At 45.4% G+C, this 15,181-nt stretch overlaps 1 protein-coding gene across 1 annotated transcript in view; it reads left to right on the top strand.

Moving 5' to 3' along the window:
* Positions 1 to 15,181, top strand: part of LOC106748238 (M-phase inducer phosphatase-like) — a 55,888-nt gene that overhangs the window by 7,049 nt on the left and 33,658 nt on the right. The window contains exon 3 of the mRNA XM_014626570.1: positions 9,852 to 9,900. Within this exon, the coding sequence (XP_014482056.1) occupies positions 9,852 to 9,900 (49 nt within the window). The remainder of the gene's footprint in view (positions 1 to 9,851; positions 9,901 to 15,181) is intronic.

Raw genomic sequence — 15,181 nt, forward strand, 5'->3', positions numbered from 1 at the left:
TTGTTGAGAATGTAACGGTTGCTCAAGCCAATAACAATATGCGTGTCATACGTTTCAAAGGACGTAATTCACGTGCACCGCCCAGCTCTCGCGTCTCGTGGAAATTCTAACAGCACACGGAGAAAAAGGAATTGAAATTTCGCGAGCTTAAACGTTTCTCGTGGTACCTTTTTTTTCTTCGATATTTATCGGCGAGAAAATTTAATTGTCACGACGGAATATACATTTCTGTAAAATGTACTTCGGTTTTCCTATTAATTGCTTTACTAGGAATAAAACTTTCTTCCGCCGTATTTGAACAAACGGTTTATTTCGGTGAGATCAGCCTTGTTTCACGGATACATTTTTAAGCCCTCTTCTTCTCAGTGCGGAATTTATAACGCGCTTGTCGTCTCTCGTATCGACGCTTTGAAGCGATCTTGACAATTGTTTGTCACACGAAAACATGTCGGTTCCTGCAATTGAACAGGGACTGGATGAAAACTTGGTGATGAGAAGTGATATCTCACTTAGGCGATTTTGCTCACGGAATTTACTCCGCATAGCAAAACGATTTGTTAAGAGTATTAATCGCCATTCGTCGGATTATTTTGCTGAATTTGTAGATTCACAAGCAGAACGGATTTCGGTAATTCTTTACGGCCTGCGCCGCGGTGTTGATGTTATGTAACGGAGAGCCGCGTCTCAGAAGAGCGATGCTGCGTTCACTCCGCATTCTAATGTCGACGCGCGTTAAAAGTCGCGCTGGGTTCCCACATTCTATAAAAAGCGTCCCGATGCCGGGAGACAGTGGTCGGAATAAAAAAAGAGCACACCGGCAACCGTCGGCGCGTATTGAACGGCGCGAGAGCGGCGTTCCTTTGACCAATGGCTTTCCTATCAAGATTTAATATTTAAATGCCCCGAAGTTTTATGCTAAGGCAGAGCAAAGCGGAGAAGAACTGAGAAAGAGGGAGGAGGGGCGAGGGGAGACGACGAAAGAAGTAGGAGAATGAAAGAGGTTTGGGTTCTTCGGGGTCCTCGGGGTCGTCCCGTGCCATTAACATATCCTGTAAGGCCGGTAAGGCAGGTCTCGCGATATTTCGGAAGGCGAAGGTTGCACTTCGGCAACCTTTAACGGTCACCGAAGGCCGAATCGAAGAATCAACGCGAGTCTCGCGCGGGTGCATCGTTACATCCGTACAGATCGAGAAAATGCGAGCTGGAGTGAGTATCAAGCGTCGTAATCGTAAAGTTTATCAACGATATGTCTGTCTCGAACATCATCGACCTGCCTCGTTGATACCACTCGTGTATCAACCCCGTTGCTACGTGTCAGCCTAAAGTTTACCTCAATATTCGAAACGGTATATCTGCAAGGTTAATTGCAAGTCGCGCACGGCAGATGCGTGTAACATCCGCTCGCACGTAAGTTGCATGTATCCGAAAAGCAAATGGTTGGCATGGTTGCGCATCGTGGAATATATCGTGACGTCTGCCATCTGAGAATTCCAGTTTTCCCTCCTCGAGGTTGAGCCAAAGAAGAAGCACCTTGGAGATCCGTTGGATGAAAAATTCGTTGAGCGCGTGCCGGCTGCACGACTCGACGTTGTACCCCTCGTCTTACCCTCGCGGGCTACCCTCGCTAATGCAGAAAGACGGAAGAAGCGAGCGAGATAGAAAAGAGCGAGCACCCAGTTATCGAACAGGCCGACCGACCGACCGACCAATCAACCAACCAACCAACCAACCCCCCATTAGACGCTCTTTGCTCGTCGCAGTTTCCTTACCTTAGTTTCTTGTATGTCTCGTCCCGTCTGGTCCCGTCTCGTCTCCCGTCCCGTCTCGCGAACAGGACGCACGCTTGAACTTTTATTCCGAACGACCGTCTCCTCTCATCTGTTATTCAACGTTTAGCCCGTCCGGGTTTGCTCTTCTTCTTCTTCTTCTATTTCATTCCACTTTTCGAGACGGCAGCGATAGCGATTGGTTGCCGTCGCTTCGGTCAGATCGATCACTACAGATGTGGGAAAACGCAACTTACGATGACAACGTGCAACTGAGAAACCCATTTAGTTGGATCAAACTAAATTCTTGTTTGGATATGGGCAAACGAATGTTTTGGTTACAAGATTTGGCTCTCTGTAACGAACATGAGAAAGATTTGATTTCGAGAATCACATTCTTGGTTCTTACAATCAAAACATTTGTTTGTCCATATTCAAACGTGAATTTAGTTTGATCGAGCTAAATGGGTTTCTCAGTGCGAACATATCTTGAATGCGTGTCACGAGTAATCGTAGAAGTTTCACGAAATAAATGTTCCTTGTGACATTTCCTTCGATATTTATTGGCTAGAAAACAATTTGACTCTGATATGACAGAGCATAGATTTTTTGTGAAATATATCCAAGTTTTCTTCTTAATTAGTTTATTTGCCGAGAGTAAAAGTTTATTTCAGTTTATTCCACCGTATTTAAACAAACGTTTATTTCCGTAAAATAAACCTTATATTTCAATATATAAATTTCGAAGTTTTTTTTCTCAGCGCATTTTCGGCGCCTTTTCCCCGACTCTGCGGGTCTCGTTGACGTATTTTCATTTTGTTAATTTTTACATTCGATCTCACGGATATTTTATATCGCGCGAAAACGCGATAATTCGGTTGCGATCTCCTTCACGATACGACGGCGCGCGTCCCTTATCACTTATCACCGCAAAAAAACTAGGACGGTTGGTATGGGGTTGGGCACCCTTTTGGGGGACCTTTTGGGGAACCACACACGGTGGGGTACGACGGGACGGTACGACGGGATGATTCACGCACGCACATTAACCACGAGGCGCCTAACAACGGAACACGGATTCCGGCTAACGAATCATTTTCAACGGGGCACATCTTTTTTTGTTTACGAGTGGATAGCCGCGAAACGCGTTCGCGGTCCGCATGCTCGAACAAAGCGAGACGCGCGCGGGTAAATTTGACTACATTAACAGTACATAGGTAGACGCGCGCAGGTAAATGTGACTATATTAACAGCGACAGGAGGGGGACGAATGACCGATCGAACCCCGCGGATGTTCGTACTTAACGTAACTTAACTAAGCCCGACGATACCTGCGTCCGCAACGATTAATCAGCTTTTCCGTTGATATGACCAATTGAAGCGGATAAGATCTTATTTCGCCGTACTTGAACGAACGTTTATTCCCGTGAATTAAACCTTATATATCACAAAATAAATAAATGTTTAAGTTTCTCTTCCCCGATGTAACCGATAGATTTTTTTACCGCGACACTAATTCGCTACACCGGCAAATATTTTTCTCTCCGTAAGGACTATTGATTACTTAGAATCGAGTCGCATTATTCGATCGAAACCATGCCATAGAGTGGCGCTTAAATCGTGATCTGCAATGAGAATTTCAGACGTAAGCTTTAAGAAATTGACTAATCATAATTGATCCCTTCCTCTATAATTCGACTGTGCTTGGTCAATTTCTTAAGACTCAAAGCATTTATTGTAGACTAGGATTAACGGCGTCCAGCGGCCGTCAACGAGATCCTTTCCTCGTCTTTCATCGCCGTACGCGCGCTCGAGTTTTTACTCCAAGGGTCTCCAAGATCACCGGGAAAGTAAGAACGCGTTGCCGACGCCGTATAATAAGAGCCGCCGCCCTCGACGGACACGGTGGGGTAGGTTACACCTGTGCGGGCATGTTAAAAATATGTGCGCACATGGTGCACACGTTCTGTCTCGTTGCACCGCGCTGCACCGCCGCGTGTTTAGCGAGCTGCTGACGCCGACAGCCTCGCCTCCGCCGTCTTCACGATGACAATTCGTTTGTTTACGCGACTCGCCTACTAGCGTGGACATTTTTGCAGGATTTTGCAATTCCCTCCGGTATACGCGAGAGAAAGGTAACCCCCTCCCTCCCCTTCGCAATGCGTAATTACACGCGTGCGCGCACGCGTATCGCGCGCGTCGCCGAATTCGTAGCGCAGTCTGTGACCGTGCGGCACGCGCCGGTTGAACCGGTCCGCCAATCGATATTGGATAGGCGAGTATACGCCCCTTGGTAACATAAACGACGACGTCTCGCATGTGATACCTATGAGAGAGACATTTTTGACTCGTACTGCTTTCGATATCTTATATCTGTCATATTCTCGTATAAACTTAGATTGGTGACTTTTTTTCTTACAAACATGGCCGTTAATAAATGTTGCATCTCGAGCGAGTGAAACGTAAACTATCAAAGTTTCAGACAGTTGGGTTAATATCAAAGTTAACTCTCGCAAGGAAAGGTGAGGACAGAATTGGGCGAATTTTATATATATATTTGAAATAATAAGTAATAAATAAATCTGTAAATGGTAGATTTTACTCAGAGAATATAACGATATTCATTTAAACAGAATTAATTTGAATGAATACACATACAAATAATTTATTTGTTATTCGCATTATTCGTCATTCGTATTATTCGTTATTCGAGTTATTTGTTATTCATCATTCATTATATTTCATCGCCTTGCTTTTTCTTCCTGTTAATTTTACGGATGTGACAACTAGTCCTGCCACTTCACTTCCCTTGCGGTTAATTAGCGAAACTTGCAATTAGCGCGGCTACGTAAATAAATCTCCGACACGAGGCAGCTCCGAGCGACTTCAGATTTGCGCGACCGTCCAACGTTTAATGCGCTTCTTGCTCGTCGCCTGATTAATCGTCGGTGTGAGCGCCGTGAAGGATCAGCGAAAGTACGACGCGACGACTCGAGGTTCGCGCCCATATCGGGTCGGTTAACCGAGGAGGAATCGGCGAACGGCGGCGCGTAGCGTGACGGCGTTTTCTGCTCTTGCATATTCGCTCGCGGCGGGGCACATCGCGCGCCAGCGGCGAACTAACGCCACTTGGGGGGCAGACATATGAGCACACATGGGGCGGCAGTCACCACCTGGCACGCCGTAGTTGAATACCGACCCACCCCTATACGTACGTAACTACATACGCACCCCGAAACGCCGCGCGCCGCCGGTGCGACCCCAACCCCTCGACTTGGCTCGTGCCACCGTACATTGTCGTAGGATAGCGCGACGCCTCGGCGACGTTCGTTCATAAGGACGGACGACAATATGGAAAAGAGGAAGAGAGAGAGAGAGAGAGAGAGAGAGAGAGGGAGGATCGTACGAAGATGTTGCAAGCTAGATCGGGTTTTCTCTCCGTTCGTACCTCGGACCCTTTCCCACGTGTCATTCCTCTCTCCCCTTTCTCCCCCCGGTTCGTTAAGCGCTCGAATTCTCAATTTGTACCTCTCCCGCCGCACTTTCGAGTCCCGATAGTACGCCAGTGGCAAAACAAAGAGTCAACGAACGCCTGTCCAGCTCGATAGCGGTGATTGTAATATCGATTACTGTGGGTAGTCCGTGTCGTGTGTGTACACGCATACATAGACGCTGCCTTTTTCCCTTCGTGATCGATGGTGCATACATTCGGAAGTGGGTGAGGGTGAGCATATAGAAGCTGGTGAATACTTGTTTCCCGGTACTACCAACGGTGAGATTGTCGGTATTGTCGAGGATCGATAGGTTATCGGTTAACCGGCTCGTGGATGCCACGTGCGGGTACGTTATGTGCGAATATATGTATATGCGTCTGTATACGTGTCTCTCTCTGTCTCTCTGTCTGTGTGTGTGTATGTGTGTAGGTTTTGCGTGTCGTTCGTCGCAGGCAATGACAACTGATCTTCCCATGGTGGTTACTCTCTTTTCTTTGCTATTCTAAACGAATCACTTTTTCCCTCAAATACCGTTTATACACGTCGTACACGTTAAAAGAATTACCCATCTTTCTAACGAGTCCCCAAAACATCGAATTTTTCATACAGCATGTGTATTCCCTCGTGTTGCGCGAATTCCCCATCTGGCTGTTACCGCCTACAGCAGGGGACACACAGACGGGGCTATTTGGCACACTTTTTACATATTATTTCTTCTTCTTTTCCACACAGCATTTTCCACCTATCTCTAGTATAATTCGAAAGTACAGTCTTTCGGCGACAGAAAAAATATGTATGGTGAAAGGTTTAAGAGTAAATTTGGCATCATGTACCGCACAGTCTACGTTAAAACGATATTATATATTCCGGAGAGAGCAGAAGGAGATAGAGAATCAGCCGAGCCTTCTGAACGGTCCTCCGATCGACCGATCGATCCGACAAGCGCAGGGACTCCGTCAACGTGCGTCCGACTGTACCTCGTCTTACGCGCAACCATCGTACATCCATAGCCGACTTAGACGCGAGTCAGATCGGGCCAACGAAATTTCCCCCTGCGTGGATCTTGACGCGGCCTGCAGGCTGGGCGCTTTATTTTTAACCGCGGGATCTGTACCCTTAATCGTATGAGTCCCCCGCGCCTGGAAACGGCTGGCTTAGGTAGTACGTGTTTCTGGTGCTTGCGCCGCGCCTCGGAAACGGATGTCGGGAGGCGTTAATCTAAAATTAGAAATGTCCCTGATACGATTCTCTCTCTCTCTCTCCATCTCTGTTTTACATTCTCCCTCTTTCCGTTTCTTTTCGCTCCCTCTTTTTCTATCCCCCTCGCGGAGTATTAGTATTATGATTTGGCCCGTTTACCGTACATGCCGTTTCATGGCTTCGCTCCGGCCTGAGTCACCGACCGTTGCCGCGTACTTGCACATGTTACACACAGTCGCAGCCGCTGCTGCAGAGGACTGGCAGTCGCTTGTCGGAATGTCGCGTTAATTAGTAGAAGGGGACCGATGCAGTTGACTTTACGTTGATAGAAAATGGCGTTCGTGGCGTGACGCAATTAAATAATTAAGGCTTCAAGCGACGCGTCGTTGCGACAAGCACGAATAGACGGAATGAAACGTACAGGCCGTTCTACACGTGTGGGTACGTCGCGTAAAGGAAACGCCGGGGATCCTTCGGCGGTAAGATTCGCGATTTAAGCGGAGAAATGTCACTCGATCGCGAACGTAGGCGAGGATCTGCGTCGATGAGTGTGGTTGTTAAATTATGTTGTTTATATTAAACAAACCCAAGTCAAACACATACATTAAATCCGAAGATTTTTTTCTGTATATATGAAAACGTTTGTGGTTATCCAGGCTCGTCTTTAGCGACGTGACGATTGATTCATATTGATTCGTCGATCACGCTCGCTTATTCCTGACAACTTACGTAACCCTTTTTATCGATACACTTTCGGCAGAAGTCAACAGTGTCGAAAGAAACTCGCGCTGGTCGCGGACGTTCACAGGTGAAAGAGCAGTGGGATGTGTAAGTACCGACGCGAGGGAAGCGGAGCGAGAAGGAACGTTGAAAACAACGATACGTTGAGTCGACCCTCTTCGCCGAAGGTTCCTGGCGGGCTGCGCGTCCGTCTGAAAATTCGCGTCGTGAATTCATCCTCGTTCGCGCTCGACGAGCCGGCCGAGCGAGGAGTTGTTGGCATATTACGGTATTGCGAGGGTGCGTGTCACGGCGAATGCCCCGGCTTCCTGCGGAAGTTTGTCGCGGCGCGAGTAGATAGAGACGAGAGAGAGAGAGAAAGAGAGATGAGGGACAGGACTTGCAGGACTTGTTCCTAATTCCGCTATTACGGCGCGCTCATCCGGTGAGATTACATCCTTAACCTTCGCTCTTGGCCTCCTTGAGATTCACACTTCTCTTGAATATCCTTCCTATTGTCTTCGACTCATCGAGGAAGGGTCTTGTAGATTTCGAGAAAGCCCTCTTCTGATGTCCTTCAGGTAACTATTGGCGGTAAGACGTTGACCACATATCTATCGTGTGTAAGAGAATAGCGAAAGAAAATATTATACGAGCCTGCAGCTTCTGTCAGGCGTAATCTCGCTGTTGGCAGAATGCGAAAAGTTTCGAAGATTGCGGCAGTTGGGAATTCTCGTTCGGAGGGATATAAAACTGCGCGGTCCGCAGTAGGCGACATAATGGGAGAAAGGAATATGAAGTAGAGAATACTACAGAAGAAGAAAAATATTTTACACATCTTCGCTTTTGCGACATGCTATTAAAATTTTAAAAAAATTAAAAAATGATTCTATGAAGCGTTTTATTGAATATGCCAGCGCGGACGAAGAAAATACTTTGACAGAAAGGTTTTATAACGAGAATCGTTTTTTGGCGTAAAATCATATCGGAATAGACGTATGCAAATACTGTTTTGTCTCTAGTTATTTTGTCTGGAAACTTTACGTAAAAAGTACTTCTGTCATTGTTACTCTCTTGAAAGTTTTGATTGTGCACTTTCGAATCGTAGTATTTTTCGAGATTACACCATGAGATAAATTGAAGGGAAGAAACACGATATGGTACATAGTAACACAGTTTCATCTCTGGAGAGTTGCTTAACGTGTCGACCATTCCCCTCGTCGTTTATTGGTGCGACATGAAACGATTAAACGACTGGTCCCTCTACGTCTCGTATTCTTCCGGCCAAACTGCAGACTGGTCTCGCATTATGTGGGAGACAGGGATGACTTCGTACGCGTTTTGCGAGGGGCGGAAGCAACGATAAGCGAATGCAAGCGGACTGTAACGGAAGCACGTGTTGCTAAATAGAAGTCGCTTCGTTTTTGCGGAAAGAAATACAAGAAAACGTAGAGTCGTGGATAGTTCTTCTTCGTGAATTGAAGTATCCGGTAGCTGTTTGTGATTGAGAAAGTGAGAAAGAAATATGTTTAATGTCAAAAAAATATTTGTTAATATCAAAAGAATATTTTTTAGCTAATTAGAACTTTCTTTGAATCAAAATTCCTATTTATAGTATATTTTTAATTTTTGAACAAAAAAAAACATTAACAAAATATATTTCTTTTGCTTTAAGAATTATTTTTCTCGGTGTACAAACTCAATCAAATCAAGACTGAAAATGTTCTAAGAAGATTATAATATTCTTGCTTGTATACATGAGAATATTTATAATTGATTTGAGGCGAATTTTTTTATCTCCGCAAGCGTCTTATCATGTAACGATAGTTATTTATTATCTGCCGTGAATGATGAAAACCTTTCCGGTCCGCTGTGAGAACCGCAGATAAAAAAGCAGGCAGCGTGATACTAGGGCCCGGGGACTTCCTCCCGTTCTTTCACGTGGCGTCCACGTGGACCTATTTCTCGTATTTCAAGGCGCCGTACAAAGAGGAGGCACTTGCGGAAATCGCTCGAATCAGTACCGAACTGTAATTTAGCACGTGTCGCGGAGCGACTCACAGGTGCGGTCATCCTACGGAAAGATATGCGAGCGCCGGGGCGATATACAATAATGCCGGTGGCGCGCTAATTCTCGCAGTGATGATGATCATTATATCTCCGCAGTTCCGTCTGTAGGTACGTCTGTTCGGGACGACCGATTGTTATCGGGAGGGGGAAAAAAAGAACAGGAGAGGCGAACCGATGGGGCAAATAAAGAACGGCCGGCCGACCGACCGCGAGACACGCGTGATTCTCATTTTAGGGCCGTGCCTCTTAATGATGACAGCATCCGCGCGCGCTGTCACGCCGCGTCTTGCATGCGGTCGAGAGATTCGCGAGAAATCGGCATACGGCTGCCCCATGTGCAGCCCTATGAAAGAGAACATGTGTTGTTCCCTTCTTTTCGGTTAATCACGGTTACCGGTCCTTTTGTGCGGATATCCTCCGTCTTGCGGCATCTATTCGTGATTTCTGCGTTTATTCTGATTTCTCGCCGGTCTCGGTTAGCCTTAGAGAGAGAGAAATCGGGATTCACGATTTCTGTGGGTTTCGTTTCGAGCGTTACCGCGTGCTATCGCACGAAACGTCACGATCGTGCGATCTAACGTCCCTCTCTCCTCGTTTGCAGATACCTTCGACACCCCTCGTCGAGCGAACCACAGCCGGAGGAGAGAAGGGTGAGTCGCAATTACATATGTATCTTGCATGCTGTACTTATTTATATTTGTTTATATGCGCTCGCACGTCGTTTTGAATTAGCGCCGACGTTGGTTCGGTCCTTCGTCGAGCGGCATGCTAGTTCTGTAAAATAAAAAAAAACGCTTAAAAGAGAGAAGGTATATACACAATAAGATCGTTAAATTTTTTAGTTTTTAGTCAATATTATCGATAAATCTTCTGAATGAGCATTTTTCTTTAATATAATACATTCTCTTTATTCAACATGCGGACACAAATATGCATCGCAATTCCTATCAATCTTTATTTATGGTCCACGTAAGCAATATCTGTGATGACAATTTCCCTTCTAAGCGGTTTCTTCGTTTGCGATAATGACGATTCCGTCCTGAGAAAATAATCTCCCTGACGGTACAGATGTTGCGCTACCCTTTCGTAACGCCCCCGCGTATTCACACGGACGTTTCTTACGGTGATTTTATTTATCATAATCCACGAGGGCTATCTCGTTGTACACCGACGAGTCGTTAAGCCGCCGAATCAAGTCCGAGCGCACTTCTCCTCTCGTCACGTTTGCCGCCGCGCGTTCGGAACGGCCCGCGGTATTCGGGCCGGCTCCGTAGCAAAGGGCCCCCTCCGCTCGATTAGAAATTGTCCGGCGATTATTAATTCGTTGAAACACGTTTTACATAGGGCGCACCAGTTTCGTGAGAATTGACCGTTCGCTTTTCCACTGGTTACACCGCCGCCGCCGAGGGCTCCATTCATGCCCGCGCGGGCTTCATTCATTGAATCTCACCGAGGTCCTTTCTCTCCTTAGACTCCGTCCTGCTATCGTTCCCGTCGCCATGCCGACCGAACGTAGATCTCAGACTAACCCGGGAGCTTAAAGCGAACTTCGTGCTCAGACATGGGTTTCGACCTCCCTGCCTCTGTTACTATCTCTCTCTCTCTCTCTCTCTCGGCGTCTCTTTTTAATCCGACTGACTGGAAATGACGGCGCCCTTCTTGTCGCTAAGCCTTTGCGCGTCGCCCGCGCCTTCCTGACACGCTGTACTCGTGTCCGTTCTCGTCATAGAGAGAAAGAGAGAGAGAGAGAGAGAGAAAACATCTCGCTTTATCTCTGCGATCTAAGTTATTGCGCGCTTTTCCTATCTTCCGCCTCTTTCCGCGAAGTGCGCGTGCCATTCGCGCGGAACGAGTCGCCGTTCGATTCGGGAAAACCATCCTCGCGCACGTCTGTGTGGTCCCGCAGATTCAATTACACGTATTAGATTATCGGGAGGGGCACGCAGGGTGTATAAAGTGTAACGTGGGATATCCGAAGCGCGACGCTAACGATGGGTAAAAAGAGCCGGATGTGCGTCTTTGAGAATCCACCACACCCTCTCAGCTCTTTGTCCCCGACGATTCACAAAACGATCGTGCGAATCGCTGTGCATTCGCGCAAAAATATACCAAGACAGAGCTCATCATGCTTCGGTGTAACTGGGTTATTAGGATTTTTCAACCGCGTATATTATTCTTTGTCGATTGTTCAAAGAAGCGGGAACAATGTGCCGAATAACGTCCAGTAATATTGATTTGATCCAAGTGAAATTTACTTAATCCGCGTAAAAACTTGCTTAAAGAATATTGGAGCAGTTATTTACTCGAATGTAACACTTTTCTTCTTTCGATATACAAAAAGTAGACATGAAAAATTTGTTGCAATCATTATTTTCAAAATGGGTAACTTAAGATATGGGAGATAGTACGGAATACGTTGGTTCTACGCAGAAAGAAATAACAAATTTTGCTTCACGGAGGTATGTTCTATATGGAGAAAATGCTATGGAATCAATAAAATCTCCAACAGCGGAGCAAATCTTCTTGATTCAATGGCAAATATCATTAAAGCTACTGTGTTATGTGTTGTTTCAATAATTCGAGTATTAGTTTCAACGATATCGCTATTGAATCAAGAAGATTTACTTCAATTATGTTATATATGTTGGTTAGAAAATACTAACAACTTAATTAGAACTGTGCGTTAAAGGTCTAGCTGGTCAGTGTACATATTTAAGATACACCCGTACTGTTTACTATCACATAAACATCGCATAAATTGACGATGAAAAGGTAAATAGAAAAAATTAACTTATTCTTTCATTCGAGTGACTTCTCATTTTCGTTCATTTCTCAACGAAATTATGCAGCGCAGACGTACTGAAATCAATCTTTTTTTGTGTCTTTATTACGAGCGTGGCTGCACGGGAGTCTATGGGAGAAAAAGTCTACCCGGTTGAACGAAGTGCGTAGAAAATCGTCAGACTTCTTTGTTCCAAGACGAAGCATTTATATCCTCCTCGCAAGCGCTGTGCTTCTTTCAAGCCCTTTCTTGATAGATCTAACGCGTCCTCCGTCCCCGCTGCCTCCCTCCAGCGTTCCTTCTCTTTTACCGCCCCTCACATCGTTTCTATTTATCTTGGAATGAAGAGAAGTATACCACCGAACACAAAGTATACTTCAGTAGAGAACGTGTTCTGCTACGAAGTATGTCGAAAGACGCAGCATAACGGTTAGAATCTTGACGGGCGTGTACGTTAGGAATTCAAATGACTCTGCGTTCGTCGTTTAATTCATTATTTTTGATGCATGAGAAGGTACTGCTTTGTACTTTTTCATTATTGCCTTTCGTTTTTTGACGTTGAGTCTAATGTTAAGCAGACATTGTGATATGCAAATGTATAGGTTGCAACATTGTTATATTCGTGAAGCGCAAGACATAAATTCAAGCTCGAAAAGATATTATTGTGGATGTTACCTTAGGTCAAGATATTATTTTAAGTTGGAATAAATTACTATAGTCGAAAATAACCCCCAAAAGAACATTTTGCTGGTTAGCGGTAAATTTCTAGAGATTTTTTTTTACTACTGGAAAGAAAGTTTCTGCAAAACACTGCACATGCAAGTGAGCACAAAAAAACCCATTGTTAGAAACTGTGCATTGATATACTTGATATTCGCTTTGTTCTCTCAATTGTTATTTGGAAACTCAGTAATAGCCTTTGTTTTGTCACCAAAAATAATAATTCCCATTATCAATCATAGGGATTTCGTAATTTGTACATACTTTCGTCAAGCTGAACTCTTGAAACGGAATCTTGATTAAAAATGGAGTTTGCCGGTTTCACATCCTTCACATCTGTGAAGATAAGATAGCAGTGAAATAATAAATATGAATCGTCGGGAGTGCCGATGAGCCGACGGAAAGTTGCACGTGCCCCAGTCATCACGAAATTTGGTCGACGGTACTTTTTTTTTTTTTTCTATCAAACAGTACCACATATTGTGTGCTCCCCCGCTGAATCGCGAGGAAGCAGCTGATTCTACGTGCTACATTCTTGTCGGCCGCATTAAAGAAGAGAAGACACCGACACGAGCTTTAAACTCTATCGTGGCGTTATGATAACTTGACGTGATGTTTGAACTACGCCCTTTTCAGAAACTTCTATGAAAACGCACGATGTAGAGCGTTGATAACGATGTTTGCGCGTGCAAGATAATCAGTGAAAATAAGTAGACATCGGAAGAGCGAGACAAGTGCTCGCAATCATCCAAGAGGAGGACTCGGTTGACTCGAGAAGGAAGAGAGGAAGGGAAAAAAAGAGATAGGAGGAGGGAGGGGGGGAGAGAAAGAGAGGGGAGGATTAGATTGTGATCGAATGAAACGTTGAGCGCTAAAACCGTTAGAATGTAGCAAAGCCGTAAAGATAATTCTTCTCATAGACAGTTCTTTTTATATAAATACGATTTAATGTTAACAGATTACGGAGATTCCATGTAGTAGCACGATTCATTGGCGATACATTGGTCCAATAATGAATGCCAATATAACTAATATTGGATCAATGTATCACCAGTGAATTGTACTATTATGTTACAAATCACGAAGTTACACCAATCTGGCTCGAAATCCGCCACGCGTCGAGCAACCGTTTCATTTAACCAACGACCATCTAAGAAAGAAACAATTCCTTATAAATCGGCGGAACTTTTACATCGCGTTGGCCCCGCTCGAGGCCCAAAGTATAGTCCATACCTCTCCACAGAGAGAAAGGTTTCTTTGGATTCAGTATTTCTATTTATCCGACTAAAATTTGTTTTGTAGAAACAACATATACGAAATATCATTTGTTTGAGTAAAAATGTTATTGTCTCATTCAAGAAAACTCGATTATTTAACAGAATGAACGCTATCATTTGGTAATAATATCTTTTAACCGAATAAAATATTATTTGGTTACAACAAATATGTAAAATGAAACAAATAAGTCTATATAAGAAAATGATCTTTCGTTTCAAGCAAATTTTTTGTTTGAGATAAAGATATATATTCGTTGAAAAGTCGAACGATCGTGCTTATTGATCGAAAGCGTTTAGTTTCTTTGGTGCATGCCGATGATAAAATTCGGCCTGGATGCGGTAAAATTGATTAAATCTGAAGAAATCTTTTCCCCGGTGAGTGTATCTCATTTCCATTCGCCCTGCTACTTTCCGTGCCCTTAGGAAAATAATCATTGACAGATACGAGAGATCGACAAACGGTAGGCGGGGGAGGGGGGGGGGGGCATTATTTTTCCCGTTACTCCGCNAGAGTCCGTATGAGCCGATGAATAAAATTCCCAAAAGAGCCGCCCCGTCACGGTGCGCCTCTTCGCTGTGGCGAATCCGAGAGAAAGAGAGAGTGTGAGAGAGGAGCGCGGCGATGTCGATGATAAGACCCGGAGTGGAGAGGACGAAGGAGTTCGAGGTCAAAAACCGCGACCGATCCCGCGTCGGAGCGTATCCATCCATGAGCGAGTGTGCGACTACAGGCGCGAAGGAACTTTAACGCGCGCATCTCCCGGTGAATGCAAATGCTCGCCGGTTCTCGTTCTCAGAAGCGTTGGAAGAGAGCTCTTTGCCGGACGCCGGCCCTCGCCGGCTCTCGTCTCCACATTCCAAACGGCGAACAGCAACAACGCTACACCATTGGCCGGCGTTTCCCGCCAAGACGCACCGATACGGGAACCAGTTTCTCCGACGCGTCGCGTCGCCTCGCGTCTAGGGAGCCTCAGCTGATCGCCGGCCCGACGCGACGTAGCAACAATACGGTTTCCTCGAGTTCGAAAGGAGGAAATCGGATTTTCGCCGAGGACTCTCCGCAGCTATGAGCACACACCGAGCGAACGAACGAGGAACGAATCAGCGAATCATACGAATTTTTGCCCTTGTTATTCGGAAAATGTCGCGAGG

Source organism: Dinoponera quadriceps, unplaced genomic scaffold, assembly GCF_001313825.1.
Source record: "Dinoponera quadriceps isolate SergipeBrazil2010 unplaced genomic scaffold, ASM131382v1 scaffold2600, whole genome shotgun sequence".
In the NCBI taxonomy this organism is placed as follows: domain Eukaryota; kingdom Metazoa; phylum Arthropoda; class Insecta; order Hymenoptera; family Formicidae; genus Dinoponera; species Dinoponera quadriceps.